The 21,850-nt window shown below is 39.6% G+C and overlaps 1 protein-coding gene across 2 annotated transcripts in view; it reads right to left on the reverse strand.

Moving 5' to 3' along the window:
• LOC102816669 (N-acetylneuraminate lyase-like) overlaps positions 1-21,850 on the reverse strand; it is a 77,701-nt gene that overhangs the window by 36,065 nt on the left and 19,786 nt on the right. For both annotated transcript variants that reach the window (XM_006872542.1, XM_006872543.1), the window contains exons 2-4: positions 14,244-14,317; positions 9,840-9,927; positions 4,791-4,848 (exon numbers count right to left, since the gene is read on the reverse strand). In XM_006872542.1, coding sequence (XP_006872604.1) covers positions 4,791-4,848; positions 9,840-9,927; positions 14,244-14,317 — 220 coding nt within the window. The remainder of the gene's footprint in view (positions 1-4,790; positions 4,849-9,839; positions 9,928-14,243; positions 14,318-21,850) is intronic.

The raw sequence follows: 21,850 nt of genomic DNA on the forward strand, positions 1-21,850 counted from the left end.
AAGAAGAATGAAGTCCTTGACAACTTCAATCTTTTCTCCATTGATAAGAATGTTGTTTATTGGTCCAGTGGTGAGGATTTTTGTTTTCTTGACGTTGAGATGTAATCCATATCGAAGGCTGTGCTCTTTGATCTTCATAAGTCTAGCCTCTAGCCAATGAATAATTTTCCCTACTCTGTCCATAACCATCACTACAGATTGTTTCTTTTATCAAGAAAACATTAAAAAAAAAAAACTTTTTTAAACATTAGTCTCATACAAGGTTTGTCTTTTTGTGATTGACTATTTTCACTCATCATAAAGTTCTCCAAGTTCAACCATATTGTGAGGTGTTTCTAGATTCATCATTATTCAGTATTTTGTAATATTCCATTGTATGTATGGACCAAAGTTTGTTTAACTACTTCTGTTGATGGTTATTTAGATGGTCTGCATCTTTTTGATATATCTCTTATAGAGAGTATATTGAAGGATCCTGTTTTCTTATCCATTCTGCTCTTTATATGTCTCTTGACTGGTACATTTAATCCATTTACATTCAGTGTAATTATCAGTAAGTATTAATTGATTATTTTCATTTTTCTGTGTGGCTTTTTTTTTATGTGTGTGGTGCTGCTGGATTCTTTGTTCTATAGTTTTCTGTGCTGAGTTCATTTTATTTGTGGGTTTTCTTTTCATTTTCATTTCTGTTGTGTTAATGTTTACTAAATCTTTCTGATTTTCCTCTTTTTTAAAACTTTGATGTGCAGGTGCATTATTCTTTGAGTTTACCCTATAATTTATTAATTTTTTTCCCTGCTTAAAAGTATGTTTTTTTTTTACCTTGAAATCTACTTGAATTCTTTGCCATTTGGAAGTTCTATATCTACATTATTCTCTTTTTTTGGCTTTATAGTTGACTTCATTATACATTTATATCTCTGGTTCCCTATTTTCAGTCTGTAGGTTTGTTTTACTTTGAATACTTATACATCTGAGTTGAGTTCTGGATGGTATTGTTATGTATGTTAATCTCAAATTGTTTGCTGTTGTTAGTTCTCAGTCCAAAGAATACTCTTTAGCATTTTTTGTAAAGTTGGTCGGGTCATTACAAATTCCCTTGAATTTCAATTTGTCAGGAAATGTCCTAATGTCCTCACCATACTTGAGGCACAGCTTTGTTGGATATATGATTCTTGGCAGGCAGTTTTGTTCTTTCAGAGCTTTATATATGTCATTCCATTGCTTTCTTGCCTGCATGGTTTCTGCTTAAAAATTAGAGCTTAGTCTTATTGGCTCTCCTTTTTTTTTTTAAAAAAAATGTTTATTGTGAATTATGTGATCATTTACATGGGACAACATTAGCTTTACATTCTTCCTATCATACATCCTTTCATTGCCATGGTTACAATCCCCTCCTTGCATCATCATCAACCAACCAAACCTACCCCTCTAATCTTTCTTCTGTAATTCAGAGTGCCAGAATTTTCATCTGTGTCTGTTTTATTTGATCTCTCATATTTTTGTTATAGAGGATCTGTGTAGTGCATCTGCCTAGTCCGCCATCTTGTGGAAGTCAAGGTAATTCATTTTTATAATGACACTCCTTCTACTAGCTTATGAGTCCTGAGAGCAGGAGTCAGATCTTATTCCCCTGTGTACCCAGGCCTATCATGGTATTGGACACATAGCAAGTACTCAGCAAATACTCACTGATTATCTCAGGACAGGCCTCACTCCCTAAAAGGGAAATAGTACCACCCTCTGAGATTTTAACTAGTAATATCTATCCACATCCAGTATATGTGGCTAGCTTTCTGCATTTGTAAACTTCCTATTGCCATATAAAGTTGCTTCTGTCTCATAGTGACCCTATGGAGTTGAAGTACTCTATAAGATTTCCAAGGCTGTAGTCTTTGTGGAAGCAGACTGCCACAACTTTTCCTGTACAACAGCTGGTGAGTTCAATTGCCACCATTTCCATTATCAGTCAAGAACTTAAGGACTGTGTCACCAGGGTTCCTTAGAAGTAAATTGCTGTTGTTGTTAACTGCTGTTGAGTTGGTCCCAACTCATAGTGACCCAATATAGGGTTTCCAAGAAGCAGCTGGTGAGCTTGAACCAGCACCCTTGTGGTTCAAACCGACCTTGAAGTCCAGCACATTAATCCATAGTACCACTCCAAGACTCCAGAAGTAAATCAGGAGAGCTAAAAAGAAAAATTTAGATATGGCACAAAGACCATTCGAGACATTCTGGTATATTGTTATTAGCATAGGCCTGGAATGTGAGGCATTTAGATAGTTTATTTAGTACCTGTCTAGAAAAAGAATAGAAAAGTAACCTTAGCCAGAGCAAAGGAAAAGGAAACATCCAGGAGAGAGTCGATAGCAGTACCAGTTCAAGCACCATACAATAAAAAGTTGTGGCTAAGCCCTTTAGCTATATTAGTAGCCCTGGTGGCATTGGGTTCATGCCAACTTCCCCCAGCCTGCTGCTCCATGGAAGAAAGATGAGGCTGTCTGCTCCCATAAAGATCCACAGTCTTGGGAGCCCTAAGAAGCAGTTCTACTCTGTCCTACAGGTCGCTGTGAGTTGGAATCAACTGGATGGTAGTGGGTTTTAGCAAAATGATCTTACACCAGGGGTTATCCTAGACCTACATTATCACTATGTTCTGTAGTGTTCAGTCCACTGACTGTGTTTCATCTCATGACATGGCAACCATACTTCAGAATTCATATTACAGACTGGAAAATAACATAATTAAGAAGAGGGGAAAAAGAGTCCCTATATCATGCTACCTTCACTGAGAGATCCTATCTAAGAAACATAAATTCTGGGACAATCAAGTAACAAGTCTCCCTTTGTGGCTTGCCTAGAATAATTAATTACAATTTTACAAGCATATATTATACATCTCATTTCTTAGGTATTAGGAAAAATAAACAAAACTCAACAAGATGTTGGGCTACATCAAGTCATTTTGCTCTTTTGGAGTTAGAACATCTAAATTCTAGAAACATAGTTAATTAGTACTCATCCAGATACCAAACCTTCTAGTAAATAATTTGAAGCATGTTTATGCTTTCTTTTCCTACTCAATTCAGCCCAGGCCTCAACACTACCACGCCACCTCCTTTTCTGCCAGCAACTTTAACTCCTTTCTTCTTTGCCTTTCATCTCATTAAACTTGCTAGTCCATAAACATAGAGCAATCTAATGGTCTGCATTCTTATTCCTATGTTCTAGCTACAGAGTGTGCCTAGGAAAACAAAATTGTCCACAATTGTTTTGAATTATGGTATGATAAGTTTATGATTTGCCGCTTTTGTTGGTCTTCAACATTACTGGGCAATCTTTTTTCTGCTTCAGCAATTCTGAGCTTTTACTCTTCAATCATTTACCCATTTTCTATCTCCTTATGCCTAGAAGATGGCCTTGCCCAGACACAATTGAGGTTGGCTCAGGTTTTGCTTTCTTACCTACAAACTTTGCTACATTTATACCAATCTTTACTTTCCTTGTAGGAAGAGATACCTCCATCTCCTATCCGAAGCTCTGCTACAGTAGCCATCACTTTGGAGTAAGCCCCTCCTTTATGGCTCTGTGCCTGCCTCTAGGTGGTGACCTCCTTGATATCCCACATCATATCTTCTCCAGGAAAGCATCCAGCACATAGTAAAAATGATATCGCCTTTAGCTTCCACTTAAAATTGGAGGCCCCTGGAGTGGTCTCGCCCAGAAGGATGCGTACACATACCAGTTTTTTTTTTTTTTTTTTTTTCTTTTTTAACATTTTATTGTGAATTGAGTGAAGGTTTACAGAGCAGATCATCAGTTTTACATTCAACAAATCATACACCTTGGTTCATTTCAATGACTGCAATTCCTTCCATGTAACGTCACTTGCCTTTCCCATGTCTTCCTGTGATTCTTGTTTCCATTCTTCCTTTTTTTCCATCCCTTCTGAATTTTGTCCTTAGGTAAATGCTTCCCTTTTGATTTTGAATGATTGAAAATTCTGAGGTATACATACCTCACTTGTATTGTTGTCCCCTCTGTACTTGTATCTACTGCTTGGCTGAAATTGAACCATGAGGGTGAGTTCCATTCCAGACCTGAAGGGTAACCAAAGACCATGGTCTTGGATTCTTCCAATCTCTCTCTGATCAATAAGCCTGATCTTTTTTTTTTTTTTATAACTTTGAGTTTTGTTCCACATTTTCTCCCATTCTATTCAGGACCTTCAAATAGGATCTCTTTCAGAGCCATTGGTAGTGGTAGCCAGGCATAATCTAAATCTTCTGGTCTCAGGTCATGGAGACTGATACTCATGTTTTCCACTAGTCCACTGAATTAATTGTTTCCAAGAATTTTCAAATGTCATCACTCTTTCCTTCACATAGGGAGAGACCAATAGTTTCATCTTCAATGACTACTCATGAACTTTTAAGATCCCAGTCACTACTCAACAAAGTAGGTTGTAGAACACTGACTTTGTGGACTACGCTATGCCAATTGGCTACGATGTCCCTTGAGACTACGGTCCTGAGGCCCCAGGTCCAGAAACTTATTCTCTCAAGGTGATTGGTAATGTCTAAGAAGTTTTCATAATTTTGCCCCTGTATGCTCTACCATGTTCACAGATACGTTTGCAGCAAAGGTAATTATCAATGTACAAATATCCTCTGTCAGACTAGTATGTATTTGTGGGTAATCTCTTACTCTCTTTCCCATACCCGTGCAGCCTGTGTATCCATGTATCTACCCATAGATCACTGTTATTGAAGAACTGTGTACATACATACCAGTTCTTGTGACTCCTTCAAGCTCAGTGCTCCTACATGAATCACGACCTGATCCAGTCTGCAAGAGAAAAAACACTGTTACAATCTGGAAGTTTACTAGTAACACAGAAGGGAGGAGCGAGGTTTTTTTCAGAGTAAGCATTATTCTGGTTTGTAATGGTTTTAGCAGTTAGCTAACACCTTATTATGAAGAAAGGCCTGGTGATCTATCTGAATAGTCTCGTAGATCACAACAGTAATATCTGCAGTATCTCATGGGGGATATATAGAGGGCTGGGCAGCATTTTGTTCCTTTGTGTAAGGAGTCGCCAGAAGTTGGGGGTCAATTTGGTGACAGCTAACAAAAACAATGCCTTATTAGCCTCAAGACTACTGAATTCTGCAGTGGCCTATTTAAAATTAAAAGGATTTATGGGGTTCATTTTCATATAGACCACCAATATCAAAGTCTAGCAAGAAATCAAACAACGTATTGCATTAGGCAAATCTGCTGCACAAGAACTTTTTAAAGTGTTGAAGAGCAAAGATGTCAGCTTGAGGACTAAGGTGCGCCTGACCCAAGCCATGGTATTTTCAATAACCTCGTATGCATGCGAAAGCTGGACAGTGAATAAGGAAGACCATAGAAGAATTGATGCATTTGAGTTATGGTGTTGGAGGAGAACATTGAAAGTGCCATGGGCTGCCAAAAGAACAATAGATCCGTTTTGGAAGAAGTGCAGTCAGAGTGCTCCCTGGAGGCCAAGATGGCCAAATTTCGTCTCTCCTACTTGGCACATAATGTCGGGAGGGACCAGTCGCTGGAGAAGGATAACATGTTTGGTAAGGTGGAGGGTCAGAGAAAAAGAGGAAGACCCCCCAGTGAGATGGACTGGCAAAGTGGCAGCATTGATGGACTCAGTGTGGCAACAGTAGTGAGGCTGGTCCAGGATCGGGCAGTATTTCATTCTGCTGTGCTTAAGGTCACTATGGGTTGGTACTGACTTGATGGCACCTAACAACAACAACAACAACATGGGGTTTTATTTTCATATAAACCACCAATATCAAAGTCTAGTTATATTGCTGAGGAGGTGTAATCTGAAAATACTTAGGATGATGTCATGGTAGGGAAGAATCAATGCTATAGAAACACTTTAAAGGCAAAGTTCAAATTATACTCTTAGTGGGGAGTCACTCCTGCAATAGTTTAGTTTAGAGGCTCTGGGGAAACAGTATGATTATACAGTATTGTAGAGTTTTCATGTTATCAACAGTAAAAATACATGCTGAAAGCTGTTGAACATGTACAGAAACGAGATCAGTCTCTCTGAAAGTTAGAGGCCAAAAACCCAGAGACAATTTAGTCCAAGCCTATTATCTTACAGAGGAGGAAACTGGGGCCCATAAAGATTAATATGAGAAGGCAAGAAAAAGTTTCTGGAAAAATTCAGTTATCTTTTATTTCCATTTTTTTTGAAGCTCCCTTGCTTGCATAAATGTAGGTCTATGGTATGATGTTGTTGTTGTTATTGTTAAGTGCTGTGGAGTTGATTCTGACTCACAGCGACTCTGCACAGGGTTTCCAAGGAGCATTTGGTGAGTTTGAATCAGTGACCTTTCAGTTCAAACTGACCTTGCATTCCAGTACTTATCCTACAGCACCACACCACGGTTCTGATGTTGCTGTTGTTTTGTGCCATGGAGTCGGTTCCGATTCATAGTGACCCTGTACAGGGTTTCCGAGGCTGTAAATCTTTATGGGAGCAGAAAGCCTCATCTTTCTCCCGCAGAACAGCTGGTAGTTTTGAACTGCTGACCTTGTGGTTCACAGCTCGATTCGTAACCACTATGCTACCAGAGCTCCTTAGGGTTCTGATAAGAGCTATAAAATTCAAAATTAAAACTAACTGGAATAAATGACTTAATTTAATAATGTTTACAATCCATAGTTTGTGTCAGACATTACGTATTATTTTTGTAAGTAAGTGGCACTGTATATGTTTATATAATATTTATATAACATCTATTGATTTAAGTGGTGAAATATATACTGAGAAAGTCAAGATGCCAATGGTAAACGGAGCACTAAAAAAAATATCTGATTGGGAAGTGCCAGGTAGCTTTTAAGATATTATACTCTCTGAAAAATATGGAACAGAATTGCAATTCTTATGGCATCCCGACTTTCTGGAGCCATTGAGATTGAACAAACCCCTGAAACTACTGCTCTGAAATGATCTTTAGCCTGGAAGCCTAAACCATAAATACTTCCTGAAGCCTTCTTTACGCTGGCTTAGCTAGTAAAGAATGTCTGCTTTATTTATTAAAAAATAAATACAAAAAAAAAAACTGTGCTTTTTATTTATTAAAAAAATTTTTTTTGTGTGTGTGAATTGAGTGAGGGTTTACAAAACAGATCATTAGTCCCACATTCAATTGTACTGTCATTTTTAAAAAGAACTTTCTATATGCTGTTGACAACAGCAACTCAAAAGATTATATGCCAAACTCCTGGAGAGGTGAGATTGGTCAATAAGGGAGGAACAGTTCAGAAAACGAGGGTGAGAACAGATTGCACAATCTGAAGAATGTATCACTGTCACTGAAATGTACATGTACAGACTGTTGAACCGGTCTGTGTTTCGCTGTGTATATTTTTAACAACAACAAAAGATCTTATCTGCTTGAGTTAGACAGTCCTGGGCTTGAATTTTGACTGTTCCTAACCAGCTATGAACTTCTCAGTAAAACACTTAAATAATAGTATCTCCTCATACAGTTGTTAAAAAGGTTATATGAGTTCATATATGCAAACCACAGCATGGTCCATGACACACAATAAATGGTCACTGAATACTAGCAGTTATTATTGCTAAGCCTTTAGACTAAAACTTTGGGAAATTGTAAAAATCGGGACAATAGTAAAGACAGGATCTGTTAGAGTTTTTTTTAAAAAAATAATGTCCAGAGACTATAATTTAAGATTCAACCAACTGAATTTCAAAATCAATATCTGATTAATCCACACTTGAGTACTCATTACTCATTTTGCCGAAGCATCATTATAGATTGTGTCGGTGATGGTGACGTGTACATAAAGACCAAGATTTCTTTCTGGTTGGAGAGAGAAATAAAGAGAATCCTTGGAAAGTACAACCAGGAACCAACTGTCTGAGAAATTAATTTATTATAAAAAGCTATTTTTTATCTTGTGAACTCTCAGAATTTGGCCAAAAGGGTGGTTGGTTTTGAGACTTCAGTGTGCATCTTTGGAGGTATCCTATGTGGCCTGGAGGGAGAGGTCATAGCAAGCACTGTTCTTCCTAGTGGAATGAGGAATAGGGCTCAGCTGTAAATCTAGGCACCCTAGTAAGTCTTCTGAGGAACTGTGGGTAGCATATATGCCATCCTTATGGGATGGAGACACCACATTCCCACTCAGACCCAAGCATTCAATGAGTTCTCCATGGATTCTTGCTTTCCCATGTCTTAGGTTAAATGAGACTTTAGATGAGATGAAGCACAGAGTAGTTAAGTGATTTACCTGTGGTCACCAAGCTAGTAAGAGGCAGAATAAGGTCTCACTCACACTATGGCAGTCTGGCCTCACTAACCCAAACCAAGCTCATTTCTTGTGAGTCATAATGGCCCTATAGGATGGAGTAGAACTGCCCCCAAAGGATTGCCAAGGCTGCTACATCTTTTCTCCTGCAGAGAGGGGCTGGTGGGTTCAAATTCCTAACCTTTAGCAGCTAGGCCATTTTACCAACACACCACCAGTGCTAATCTGGGCTCATAGTCCTTTTTAACCATACTAAGTTGGATTTGAAAGAAAAATTACCTGAAAGCTGATGGAACACCCAAAAATGCTGTGGACATGCACTCAAACTTGGTACATAATCTCAGAGTATTTAAGGATGCTTCAAAGCCATTAAAAGACTCCTAAGGAGCTCTGGTAGCATAGTGGTTATGAATCTGGCTGCGAACCTCAAGGTCAGCAGTTTGAAACTACCAGCTGTTCCTCAGGAGAAAGATGAGGCTTTCTGCTCCCGTAAAGATTTACAGCCTCCAAAACCCTGAACAGGGTCACATGGCACATAACAACAACAACAACAACAACAACAACCAAGGTGTTCATGGGGCTCACACTGATGACCCCTGCTCCAGGTTCATTTTGGACTTAGCGCCACCAAAAGTAACCTCAACCATTCCCTTCTTTGGTCCCTATTATACCATTTATCAGAGGGACAGAGTTTGACCTCCCCATTGAACTGTCAGCAACGCGAGGGCTTTATCCTCCCTTGTATTCTCAGTGCCCAGCACAGTGCATAAAACACAACAACATAACAGGCAATGAATACAATATGGCTAATTCCATGGTCATACTGAATGTGCTCATGGAATGAGCACCGTCCTGCTTATTTTATCCTGGCACGAATTGTTTCAGCAAAAATACATCAGTACACAGAAGTTTAGAAAAGGCACTAAGCCCCTCAATACCACAAGAGGGAATACCATACAAGCATGCTGAATCACAGGCACAGAGAGAACTTGTAAGGAAAGCAAGAGCCTACTATAAGCATCAGACAGCCATCTTGAGATGGGAGTTGTTGGGATTAATCTCCAGGAGATGCAGAGTGTGAGATGGTCAGCAGAAAAGCCAGAGCTACAGCAGATTGAGTCATTGGCATCAGGCAGGCTTCCCTTCATCTCTTCTCTTCTTATCCCTCCAGCCTAAGAACAAGTAACCCAAGAGGAGAGACCTTGTAGATGGGTAAGAGGCAGTTTTCTAGAGAGAACTTGGACGCCAGGTGGGCCTTGCGGTTTGGCTGTTCCTCTTCACAGGGGAGGAAGGTGCTCCTCTACCTCAGCTTCTCACAGAAGTGCCAGGATTCTCTCACCCCTCGAACCATCCCTACCCCGTAACGGGTCATGGTCATTTCCCCATACACTGCCCTCTATCAACCCTGGTCTCTGACCAGAAGCAGGGAGGCTGTGTCATTGGAGAAAGCCTCACTCAACACAGAGCTTACTAGTGGGTGGTTTTATCCTGATTGAGAAACTCACTTGTTCTTCCCTTTTGTCACCCACTCTTCTGCAACCCGGCGACGCTCTTCAATGCTCAGGGACAGGCCTTCTCCCGTTGTGCCATTTACTGCCCAAACAAAAAGTCAGTCAGTGGGACCAATCAATACCTTTTGCCCTCTTCAATGACAACTCTGGAAGTGCAGAGAAGGGACACAAGAAACACCAGAGGCTATGTTAATGTTAACTTTTATCCAAATGGGTTGATAAGTGGAAGTTAAGCATAAGGGCACTGTGCATAATGGTGATAATGGGAAACCAGTGATCATTAGAGATTTCCCTGCCCTCTGTGGTCAGGGAAACAGCTACACCACAGTCCTGGTGTGGCGCTGTGGTGTGGGTTAATGCACTGGAATGCAAAGTCGGTTTGAACTACAAGGGCGGTGGTTCAAACTTACCAGCTGTTCCTTGGAAACCCTATACAGGGTTGCTATGAGTCAGAACCGTCTGGATAGCACTTAACAACAACAACCTATATGACTCAGATCAGACTCGCGATGACTCCCGTTCACCTATGACAAGGCCAGACACAATCCTCCAAATTCCCCTTTCTTCCATATAACTAAAGGAGCTCTGGTAGTGTAGTGGTACAAGTCGGGCTGCTAACCTCAAGGTCAACCTCAAGGTCAGCAGTTTGAAACTACCTGTTGTTCCGTGGGAGAAAGATGAGACTATTTGCTCCTGTAAAGATTTACAGCCTCGGAAACCCTATGCAGGGTCTCTATGAGTTGGAACCGACTCCACCGCACACCACCACCACATAAATAAGTAAATTGTCTGTTCCCACTGATTCATCAGAAACAAAGTGCTTGCTAACCAAACTTCTGTTAAGTTTCTCTCTTCCCCCAAGTTCCTAAATTCTGACCCACCTTCAGCTTGGGCCAATATACTCCCAGAGAACAAGCTGACCTCAGTGTGAAACATCCTGGTTTACTGTGTGGGGATGTCAGCTGTTTATTTTATGACCTGGGTTGCTTCCATTCTTATTTTCTCTCATCTCTCTAAAAGAAAAAACGTTTTTCCCCCAACTCTTTGAGACGCTTGCAGATCCTATGATCTGTGTGTTCTCCCTATTGCACTGCCCCAGCATTGTGTTTCTTTTGCCCTCTTTTCTTTTTTTTTTTTTTTAATTAAATGTTTTTTTTTTGCATTGAGTGAAAGTTTATAGGGCACATCATCAGCTTCACATTCAACCATTCATATAGCTTGTTTCATTACATTGATTATTATCCCCGCCAAATATCATCAGTTTACAGTGTTTCTCTCTATCCTCTTTAGCTTTTTTTTTTTTTTTTGGATGGGGTGGGACTTGGCTTATTGGAATTTACAGTCTCGGCTTTTAGGGGAGGTTTTTACATTTGTCTGTGGATATCCAGGGCTTTCCCCTCTTTTCTATCTGAATTAAGTTGTCGACCCCCATTAAAGTCTGGGTGTGCTTTTTTATTTGACCGCTAGATTGGGGCGGGAGCAGCAAATTCCACTTCAGACTCAGTCCTTTTTTCAACCTTCATCTTGCCGTTAGCAGCAGTAGGTTAATTATGACTTTTAAGTAGATCTGTATCCTAGCTACCAGGGACAGACAGTAAGGATTTTAAAGAGACACTTTAGGCCAGTCGCCAAAGGTCACCACTCTGTATTTTGTGTGGGATTGAATGGCAGGAAAAAGAACACAGTTTAGCACTGGGATGTTAAGGAAGTCATAAGTAGAAGTTCCATATAAGGGCACTGTGCTTGTTACAGAACTCAAACCTCCTGTGACATCTGTCCACAGTGTGACATGGTAGCAGCAGTCTAGGACAACTCTTAAAGAAAACAAAAAAAAAGATAATTCATGGGGAAGGACAAAAACTAACCTTTCTTGTGCCACGCACACTGTTGTATATCCAGTTATCCTCACAACTGCCCAGCAAAGTAGGAGTTATTATTCTCATTCACAGATAAAAATAGGAATTACACAGTTTGAATCCAGATCTGTGTGATTCTCAAACCCATCATCTTTCCTTTTATACGATCACTTCAAATTGCACCAAAGAAACGATGTAAATTACTGGGGCCTAATTTTTTTTTTTTTAAACGTTGGTAAAAAATATTTAATATAGCCTAGACTTCCAGAAGAATGAACAACTCTGTCTTGGAAGAAGATGCTTATTAGAAGAAAGAATGGAGAAACTCTCTCTCTCATACTTTGGACATGTTATCCGGACAGAGCATTCCGTAGAGAAAGATACCTTTCTTCGCAAAGCATGGGTCAGCAAAAACAAGGAAGACTCAGAAAGATGAATTGATACAGTGGCTACAACAACGGGTTCAGACAAAGCACCAATTGTGAGGACAGTGCAGGACTGGGAAATGTTTTCTTTTGTTGTACATAGGGTTACTAAGTAAGAATCGGCTTGATAGCACCTAACAACAATATTCAGAATACAAATCTCGTATATGTTTGGATAGACATATACCTAGATATTTCATTTTCTATGAAGAAATTTGAGATAGTACTGTTTTTTTTTTTTTTGTTTTTTTTTCACAGTTATGAGATTTATTAGGGAAGTTAACAGGTTACACTGCAGGATCAGAAAATGTTCAGAGCACAGTTATTGCAGTCAGGACAGTTTCTCCTCAGCCATGCCCACAGACAAGCCTCTCTTTTAGGGCTACTGATAAATTATAAGCCTTGCCTGAAGTCACTTAGCTCTAACTCTGTTGGTCAGCACACCTAGCTCCCCCAATTAAGTGCTTGAAGGCACTCTACAAGCAAGCCTCCTGCAAAACATCACAAAATGTTACTTGCTCCATGGACTAGGAAGTCAACCATTCTGTTTCATGCTCTGGCTCTTGGTTTTGTCATTTTCTGCACCTCTGCCACTCCTCTAGTGTCACAACTTTCTGTCCCTGGGTCAAGGAGGCTCAGTGCCCAGGAATCTTGGGGTCCAAAAGATGCACTCCACTCCTGGCTTATCTTCTTTGATGGTAGTGAGATTCCCCTCTCCTGCTTCTGAGATGGCTTATTTTGGACCCATGTTAGAGTTCCAAGTTTTTTTGTTTTTTTTAAGGTTTTTATTGTGGATTGAGTGAAAGTTTACAGGGCACATCATCAGTTTCACATTCAACCATTCATATGACTTGTTTCATTACATTGATTATAATCCCCTCCATATACCATGAGTTGAAAGTATTTTTCTCTATCCACTTTAGCTTTTTTTTTTTTTTTTTTTGGGGGGGGGAGTACTATGTTTTTTAAGACTATATTTTTAGTGACATTTAGATTTGCAGTAATAAGTTGTGTAGAAAGAACAGAGTCCTGGGACCTAATCTTGGTGTGGACTTCTAGTATGGCACTACAGGATCAGTACTGGACTGCGAACCACAGGTTGAGGTTCAAACCTACCAGTTGCTCCTCAGAAATCTCATGCAGGGTTGCTATGAGTCGGAACAGATTAAACGGCACTTAACAACAACATTGTATATGGTGGATGGTATAATGGGTTAAGCACTGCGCACGTGATTAGGATGGAAGATGAGAGGTGTGGGAAGAGTGTTTTATCACTTTCTATGCTCTTGATATACTTTTAGACTGTTTTAATAGAAATGGGGTGTGTGTGTGTAGGGGAGAGGTCCTGCTTCTTCCTTATACCCAGGAGAGATCTGTGGTCCTTTGAGGAATAAGAATCTGGCTTTTTACTATGGTTTAGAACTTGGTTCTATACTCCGGTTTCAATTATGTTGTGTGTTCTGGAACACTTTTTCACAGAATTTTTAACCTGCTCTGATTCTGACCACAGATGCCTCCAGCTGAAGGTTTCTATGGATTGAGCTGTAGCTCTAGGGGTCAAGGTGCCAAGAGCCCAGGGCACAATGCAAGATATAACACAATTCCAGGAAAGTACAGCTCTCAGGCTTAAACATTTCAAGGTCTTATTTTTTACTTCTACCATCTATGAAATACATTGGGGATAACTGTTAGATCTATGATTGCTTTGTGTGCTGCCTTCAGATCTTCTTTCCATTCACAACTTGAAAGGTCAGTTAAAGATGGAATAAAGCCAGTTTTTAAGAGCTAGAAAGTCTGGATTTAATTGTTTCACTACCATGTCTTAGCTGAATAACCTTGGACAACCTAAATGAAATATCTGAGCCATAGACTTTCATCTCTAAACAAGGGTACAAGTAATACCTTAGCTATTCTGAAAGCATATACAACAAAATTAGATAATCTTTTGAAATACTGTGTAGGTCTAAAACAGGTCTACAAATTCTAAAACTGTAGTTAGTGTAGCCAGACTCAGTCATAACCCTCGGTGAGGGTGGGACCTTCTGACTAGTAACCAGGTGGAGCTACTTTCTGAGGACAGAGCTAGAGAGATATAAGAGAAATCCCTAAAAACTTACCGAAAATGCTCTTCACTCCCTGTTCTTCCACAAGATAGTCCACATACCGACCAATTACTGAAAAGTTGATTTCTCTAAAAGACAAAGGCAAATGGAAAGAATACAGATTTAAAGTCTGAAATTAGTCAACTGATCCTCATTATCTGTTGTTAACTTGACTATACGAGGTGGTTTTAAAAAGTTAGTGGATAAATGGAATTAAATGATAATGGAATTTTTCTGTGAATTTTTTGAAGCCCCCCCCCCTTGTACTAGGCCCAGAACAAAGTCACTTGTGCTGAGCTATGTTTCTATTTTCTGTAAATTCCTACCTTTGCCAGGAGCTAAATTCAGGTCAGTTAATGACTCTCCAGAAACAGAAACCTAATCAAGCCAGTCAGAACTTACCTGCTCAGTTTAACCAAGTTCAAAAGTTCCCCTTGATCCCAAATAAGGGAATAAAATGTCCACCAGTATATTTGCTCAGTATAGCTTACTTGTAGTGTGTCTGTGCTTACAGAACCCTGATTTTTACTCTGCTTGGGAACTCCTGTCTGACTTCTAAACCAAGCTGCTCCTTGGATCATAAACTGAAAAAGTTTGAATTCATATACAAATTTAATACCATGAAATTTTTATTTTTAACTTTAGAAATGCTGAATTTGAGGTCCCACACAGATCGAAGCAGTCACAATCTGCATTTTAACAAGATCCTCATGTGATTTACAACTTGAGAATCACTGACCTTGTAAGGATTTGATGCATGAGGGCAATTAAGAACCCTTTTTCGTAAAATCACATTGATTTTTAAATATAGAAACTGATGTGTATGCAAATACCATAAAGTGACCTGTTTTGAAGTAAAATGTTGTGGTGGTAGTGTGGGGCAGGGAACGGACAGATTGGGGGTGGAGAATGGGAACCCAGAGGTAAACTGTGCATCAAGTCTGGATTACATGTTGACAAGAACACATAGTACCAGTTAGCTGCCTCTTGTACTTCTGTCAGTGGAGCCAAAGAATCTTAATTTAATTTTAGCCTTATTAACATTCTCTTCATCTTTAGTTAAGGTGTTCCTTAAGAAAGAAATGGAGAACAAAGTATTGGGAGCATCTCGGAACATACACGGAAGGGAAGGAATAGGAATGTTCAACAATAGAATCGAAAACAGTTGATTGTGATGACAGTGTTAGAGGCTGAAAGTAAATGTATAGGCAATCACTATGTGCGGTATGCAAGGAGAAGTCAGGCAGCCATTTGGAAAAAGGTATAGTGCATTGAAGTTATGAGGCACCTTGGAAGAAAGGCCTGGTGGTTTATTTCCAAAACATGAGCCATTCAAGAGTCTGCAGAGCACACTTTTACTCTGATACATATGGGTTGCCAGGAGTCAGAAGTGACTGGATGGTACTGTAGATCAACATGATTGAAACTTACTTAAAATAAAAGTAACAGAGGTTTATTGAGTGTTACAGACTGTCCAGACTCGGAAGAAGTTCAAATTCACAGAGTGAAAATGGCCACCCAGTCAGACAAACAGGAAGAACACATATTGCATTGTTAGATCAGTAACTGGAGTCCTAGTGGGATGCTGTAGAGTAAGCACTGGACTACTAACTCGAAGGTTAACTGTTCAAACCCACAAGCTGCTCCTTGGAAACCCAACACAGGGTTGCTTTGAGTTGAAACTAACTCCACGGCACTTAACAACAAAAACAGAGCAGAAACTAAAGCCTATGAAATCATAACTGCTTGAAAGGCAATCAGGACAGTCAAAGGTGAGATATTTAAAAGTGGGGACTTGGCAGGGGTAAGAGGATGACACACATATATGTGGGGTTACATGATTGGCTAAGGGCATATAATTGCAAGCATGCATGCTCTTCAGCTTATTACAGAATGGTCACGGGACAACGGCAGTACAGGTTTCTCAGGTGACCTGCTATAAAAATGAGTTTCACAATCATGTCTGTTTCTGGGGATCCACTGTAAAGACTTATTGAAGCAGTGCACAAAGACCCTTTGGGTATAGATTGTTTGACCATAGTGGAAATCCTCTTTGGGAATAGACTGTCAGAGCCTGCACTTGCCAGACTTCAAGAAAAAAAGTGTCTCTAACTTTATATATACTGGTTAGGTCAGCATCAAAGTAGAGGAATTGCTATTAGAAAAGGCAACTTTTAAAATTCATCATGGATTCTAAACTCACATCAAGGCTTTAAATGGAATTAAGTCTCCACTGTCAGACTGCTCTATCTATATCCACCAAGTATCTCTGACTTTACATTCTCATTCAAGTGTATCGGCAACACCACCACTCCCTCCTCCACCACCACCATCAACAGTAATGCAGTTATCAGGCCTCCAAAATGTTGTGGGTGAAGTTACTAAAAACAAAATCTACTCTCAATGCAACAAATCTGTGTTGGAAGAAGTGCAACTAGAATGCTCCTTAGAAGACACGATAGCCAGACTTTATCTCTCAAACTTTGGGCATATTATCAGAAGGGGCTGTCCCTGAAGAAGGACATTATGCTTGGTAAAGTGGAGGGTCAGCAAAAAAGAAGACTCCCAGTGAGATGGATTTGTACAGTGGCAGCAGTAATGGCCTCAAGTGTAGCAACGATTGTGAGGTGAGGTTGGCGCAGGACCAGGCGCCAACCTGTTGTTGTGTATAAAGTTGCTATGAATCGGAGCTGAATTGACGGTACCTAGCAATAACTATCAATCCAGAAAACCTCTCCATAAAAATAGAAGAGAAAGAATTTTTATAGTGAATAAACATTAAACCAGAATATGATGCATTACAGGCAAACTGCAAAAGAAATTGTAAAGAACAGCTAAGAGGATACAACCCATTATACTCATGTTTTTAAGATATTAATTTTTTAAAGTTCACTCTATTCACTTTATTTGCTCAGAGGATTAAGGGTGATAGGGCATATAACATCTTATAGGAACCTGCAAACGTCTGCATGATTTTTAGAGAGTATTCGAAGCAAAGCGTCTTTTCCTGTCATATTTAGTAGTTCTGGTATGTAGCAGTGTGCGTCTATAAAGATTTACAGCCGTGGAAACCCTATAGGGCAGTTCTACTCTGTCTTACAGGGAGCTCTGAATCAGAATTGATTCAGTGGCAGTTGGTTTCGTTTGGTGGGCTTCCCACAAAGTGGAAAATATCAAGACAATTGTGATCACTGAGTATCAGCCTTTGAAGCAGGAGCCATGTAGACATCATATGTATCGTTGTTAAGTGCTGTTGATACAGTTCCAACTCATAGCGATCCTGTATAGGGTTTCTGAGAAGCAGCTGGTGGGTTTGAATTGCCCAACCACAACCTTGTGGTTTGCAGTCCAGTGCTTATCTTATACCACCACACCAGGAATAACTAGACAAAATCTCTAACTTTAGTAGGTATTGGTTTTATGAAATTTAACATGTTTTTGTAGAAGTGGTCAGAGAAGGATTCCTGCATTTACCTTGGCAGTACACTGTACATAGTTTTGTTGACAAGTGCATATCACTTTCATACATTTTGAACAATTTTATCTTTTTGGTTGGCATATAAGAGACTAGTGCCTTTCCTCTAGCTCATATGATTTTGTTGATGACAAAAACATTACTCAGGGATTGCGGTAGAACAGTTATTTGTTACATAATTTTCATATTCCTATAGTTTTTATTTTGGAGTCCTGGTGTGGTGCTGTGGGTTAATGTGCCAGACTGCAAAGCCGTTTGAACTGCAAGGTTGGAGGTTCAAGCTTACCAGCTGCTCCTCGGAAACTATGGGTCGGAACCGACTCGATGGCACTTAACAATAGGATTTATTTTAGATCCACTTTTTGATCCAATTGTCTGTTTCCCCCCGCCCCCCCCATGAAGCATACTTTTAGAAACAAATAAAAGTTTCTTGTACTCAGAAGGGCTTTAAGTATGGGGTCTGCTATGGTTAGCAGCTGTATCAGAAGAACCGTTGCCCTCAGAAAGGCAGTCATTCTGCATGTGTGCTCAATGATTTACCAATATACGAACAGGAAGTTATAAAGTCTCTACGATATTGTTTAGGAGATTTTGGTTTCCACTGAAGTCAAGAATCTCTGTTTTCTAAGTTGTCATATTGCATGACAGACACCAAATACATAAAGATGATCAGTACAAATATTCACTTTAAGTCAAGAACTAAAAATTACAACTCTGGTAACTGCTATTAATTCAGTGGCCTATACTACTCTGGTAGCATAGTGGTTACGAATCAGGCTGCTATCCTCAAGGTCAGCAGTTCGAAACTACCAGCGGCTCGACAGGAGAAAGATGAGGCTTTCTGCTTCTGTAAATAAAGATCTGCAGCCTTGGAAACCCTGTGCAGGGTCACTATGAGTCGGAGCCGACACCACGGTACTTAAGAACAACAACAACATTATTACTTCCAGACAAAACATAAGCTTCCAGAATTCTATGAGAAGTCACTACCGAAGTCTTAAGCAAACTGACTTTATTGTGTGCATGTGACTCATCAGTAAACATGATCAAAGGAGCATTCTGAATAGGAACATCAGAAAAATTAGGTCCGGGCCTGGTGTCTTCTTTTATTATCAGTGTGTAATCATTATCATCCATTTGGTCAGGATCTGGTAAGAGAGGAGCAGAATTTAAAAGACTGTAGCTCCTCAGCACAACATTTTGATTTGGTAACAATGTTTGTTCATAATTAGTGTGATGAGCACTAAAAAATGCTGGATTTCATGTATCCGTAAGATGGCAATCACTGCTTGTGGAACTTGCAAATAAGTCAAATGTCCCAAACTTAGAGCTTGGGCCTTTACAATAAGAATGGTGGTGTAGTAAGCTAGGCAATCCCATGGTCCCTATAAGTCAAAAATGACTGGGCAGTATGTAAAAACAACAAGGAGTATCTTTATATTTATGACAAAACAAGTGGAAAGGTTCCTCAAAACTTGAAATCTCCAATGTTGGGGGAGAGGTTATAGGCAATTTCAATCGTTTCAGGGCCATTTTAGATTCTAGGGACCAGACTAAAGTGTTTGGGGAATTATCACGTAATTTTTCTCTTAGTGTTTTTTCCTGCTCTGCAAAAGCTGGATTCCACTGTGTACAATAATCACCTGATCCCTAAAGTTGCCTAAGCTTTTTTGTTGTTATTCGGTAGTGAGTCTTTTCATTTGAAAAAGAAAAAACTAAAGGAGGAGGATGCTGACTTTATGGTATTCAGCTGACAACAGATGCTCTAAATAATTCACTTCAGGTTTGTTCTTGTGAGGGGCCATCAAGTTGGTTCGGACTCATAGTAACCCTATGCACAACAGAACAAAACACTGCCAGTCCCATGTGATTCTCACAATTGTTACGATTAAGCCCATTGTTGCTTCCACTGGGTTAATCCATCTTCTTGGTCGTCTTCCTCTTTTTTTTTGCTATCCGCTTTACCAAGTATGATGTCTTTTTCCAGGGATTGGTCCCTCCTGACAACATGTCCAAAGTATGAGGCACAACATTCTGACTGTACTTCTTCCAACACAGATTTGTTTGTTCTTCTGACAGTCCATGATCCTTTCAATATTTTTCTTCAATACTATAATTCAAATGCATTGATTCTTCTACAGTTTCCCTTAATGACTGTCCAACTTTCATATGCATATGAGGCTATTAAAAATACCGTGGTTTGGGTCAGGTGCACCTTAGTCTTCAAACTGACATTTTATCACTTGAAAGAGGTGTTTTGCAGATTTACCCAATGCAATACATCATTTGATTCCTTGACTATTGCTTCCATGGATGTAGATTGTGGATCCAAACAAAATGAAGTCTTTGACAACTTCAAATTTTTTTCTATTTATCACAATGTTATTTATTGGTCCAACTGTGAGGATGTTTGTTTTCTTTACAATGAAGTACAATCCATACCGAAGGCTGCAATCTCTAAATTCAGGTGGTATATATTCAACATAATATTTTGGCTCTTGTGGAATTATTTAATTTTCTTCAGCTTCAGCCTGAACTTGCAGATGAGCAATTGATGATCTGTTCCATAGCTGGCCCTTGGCCTTTTTTTGGCTGATAATATTGAGATTTTTCCATTGTCTCTTCCTACAGATATAGTCAATTTGATTCCTGTGTATTCCATCTGGTGAGGTCCAAATGTATAGTCACTATTTATGTTGTTGAAAAAAGGCATTTGCTATGAATATGTTGTTGGTTTTGTAAAATTCCATCTGTGAACTCTAGAATCTTTTCTATAACAAAGGCAATATTTTCTAACAACTGATCCTCTCTGCTTCAAACTTTCTCATTCCAATCACCCTAACTGTTAATTCATCATGATTGCATGTCTGATCATTTTCAGACTGAAGACATTAGTAGACGTCAATTTAATCACCATTGGCTTTAGTGGTTGGTGTGCAAATCTGAATAATAGTGGTATTAACTGGTCTTCCTTGTAGGCATATGGATATTATTGTATCACAGACAGCACTGTACTTCAAGATAGATCTTGAAGTATTTCTTTTTTGACGATGAATACAACACCATTCCTCTTGAATTAGTCATTCTGGGCATAGTAAACTATGATTGTGAGATTAAAAATGTCCAATACTGGTTCATTTCAGTTCACTAATGCCTAGGTTATTGATCTTTATGCATTCTATTTCATTTTTGACAACTTCCAATCTTCCTAGATTCATACTTTGTACATTCTAAGTTCAGATTATTAATGGATGTATGCAGCTGTTTCTCCTCAATTTGAGGTGTTCCCCATCAGCAAATAAAAGTCCTGGAAGCGTGTCTCCATTCACATCATTAAGGTCAGCTCTACACTGAGGAGGCAGCTCTTTCCCATTCGTATTTTGAGTGGCTTCCAACCGGAGGGGCTCATCTTCCAGTACTGGGAGCAACTGAGCCAAAGATCCCTGACTTCGGGGTAGTTTAAGGGAAGGATTGCAATTGAACAGTTATTTGTGGTCCAGAAACTTGGGCTGCATTTAGGTCAAGCTGCCCCCCTGAGGAACTTGCAGGGCTGCCTCCAGAGACAGGGATCTTGCAAGGTCTTTCGTTGTACTTGGCTATGTCCTTCAGCTCAGCCTGTGCAGCATTCTAGCAGCTCTAATCTGTGTTCCACTAGCTACCACAAGTTACAGTTTTTCTGAGAAAGTTCCACTTACTGCAGACTCCTTCAGTACAAGATGTTCTCGTACTCCTTACCCTCCCTCAAGCACCTCCCTTGAGCTGAGTATAAAATAAACTCGTTACACTTGGTTTGTGTCGCAGTATCTCCGTCAGAGTGCTGCATCCCATCTGGTCTCAACTTTACTTATTTCATTTGTGTCTTGTGTTTACCTTTTTATTCTAATCTCCTGTAGCCCCTAATCGGGTTTAATCTCTCAGTGTGGGTCACAAAGAATAGCCAATTGTGGGACGTGGCATTCCAGCACTATTTCTGACAGTGTTCTGCTGCTTTCCGTAAGGTTTTCATTGGATATTCATTCAGAAGTGGTTCACCTCTTCTTTCTTTTTTCTTTTTTAAATTTAAGGTTTTTATTGTGGATTGAGTGAAAGTTTACAGGGCACATCATCAGTTTCACATTCAACAATTCATATAACTTGTTTCATTACA

This window comes from Chrysochloris asiatica, unplaced genomic scaffold, assembly GCF_000296735.1.
Source record: "Chrysochloris asiatica unplaced genomic scaffold, ChrAsi1.0 scaffold00203, whole genome shotgun sequence".
Taxonomy (NCBI): domain Eukaryota; kingdom Metazoa; phylum Chordata; class Mammalia; order Afrosoricida; family Chrysochloridae; genus Chrysochloris; species Chrysochloris asiatica.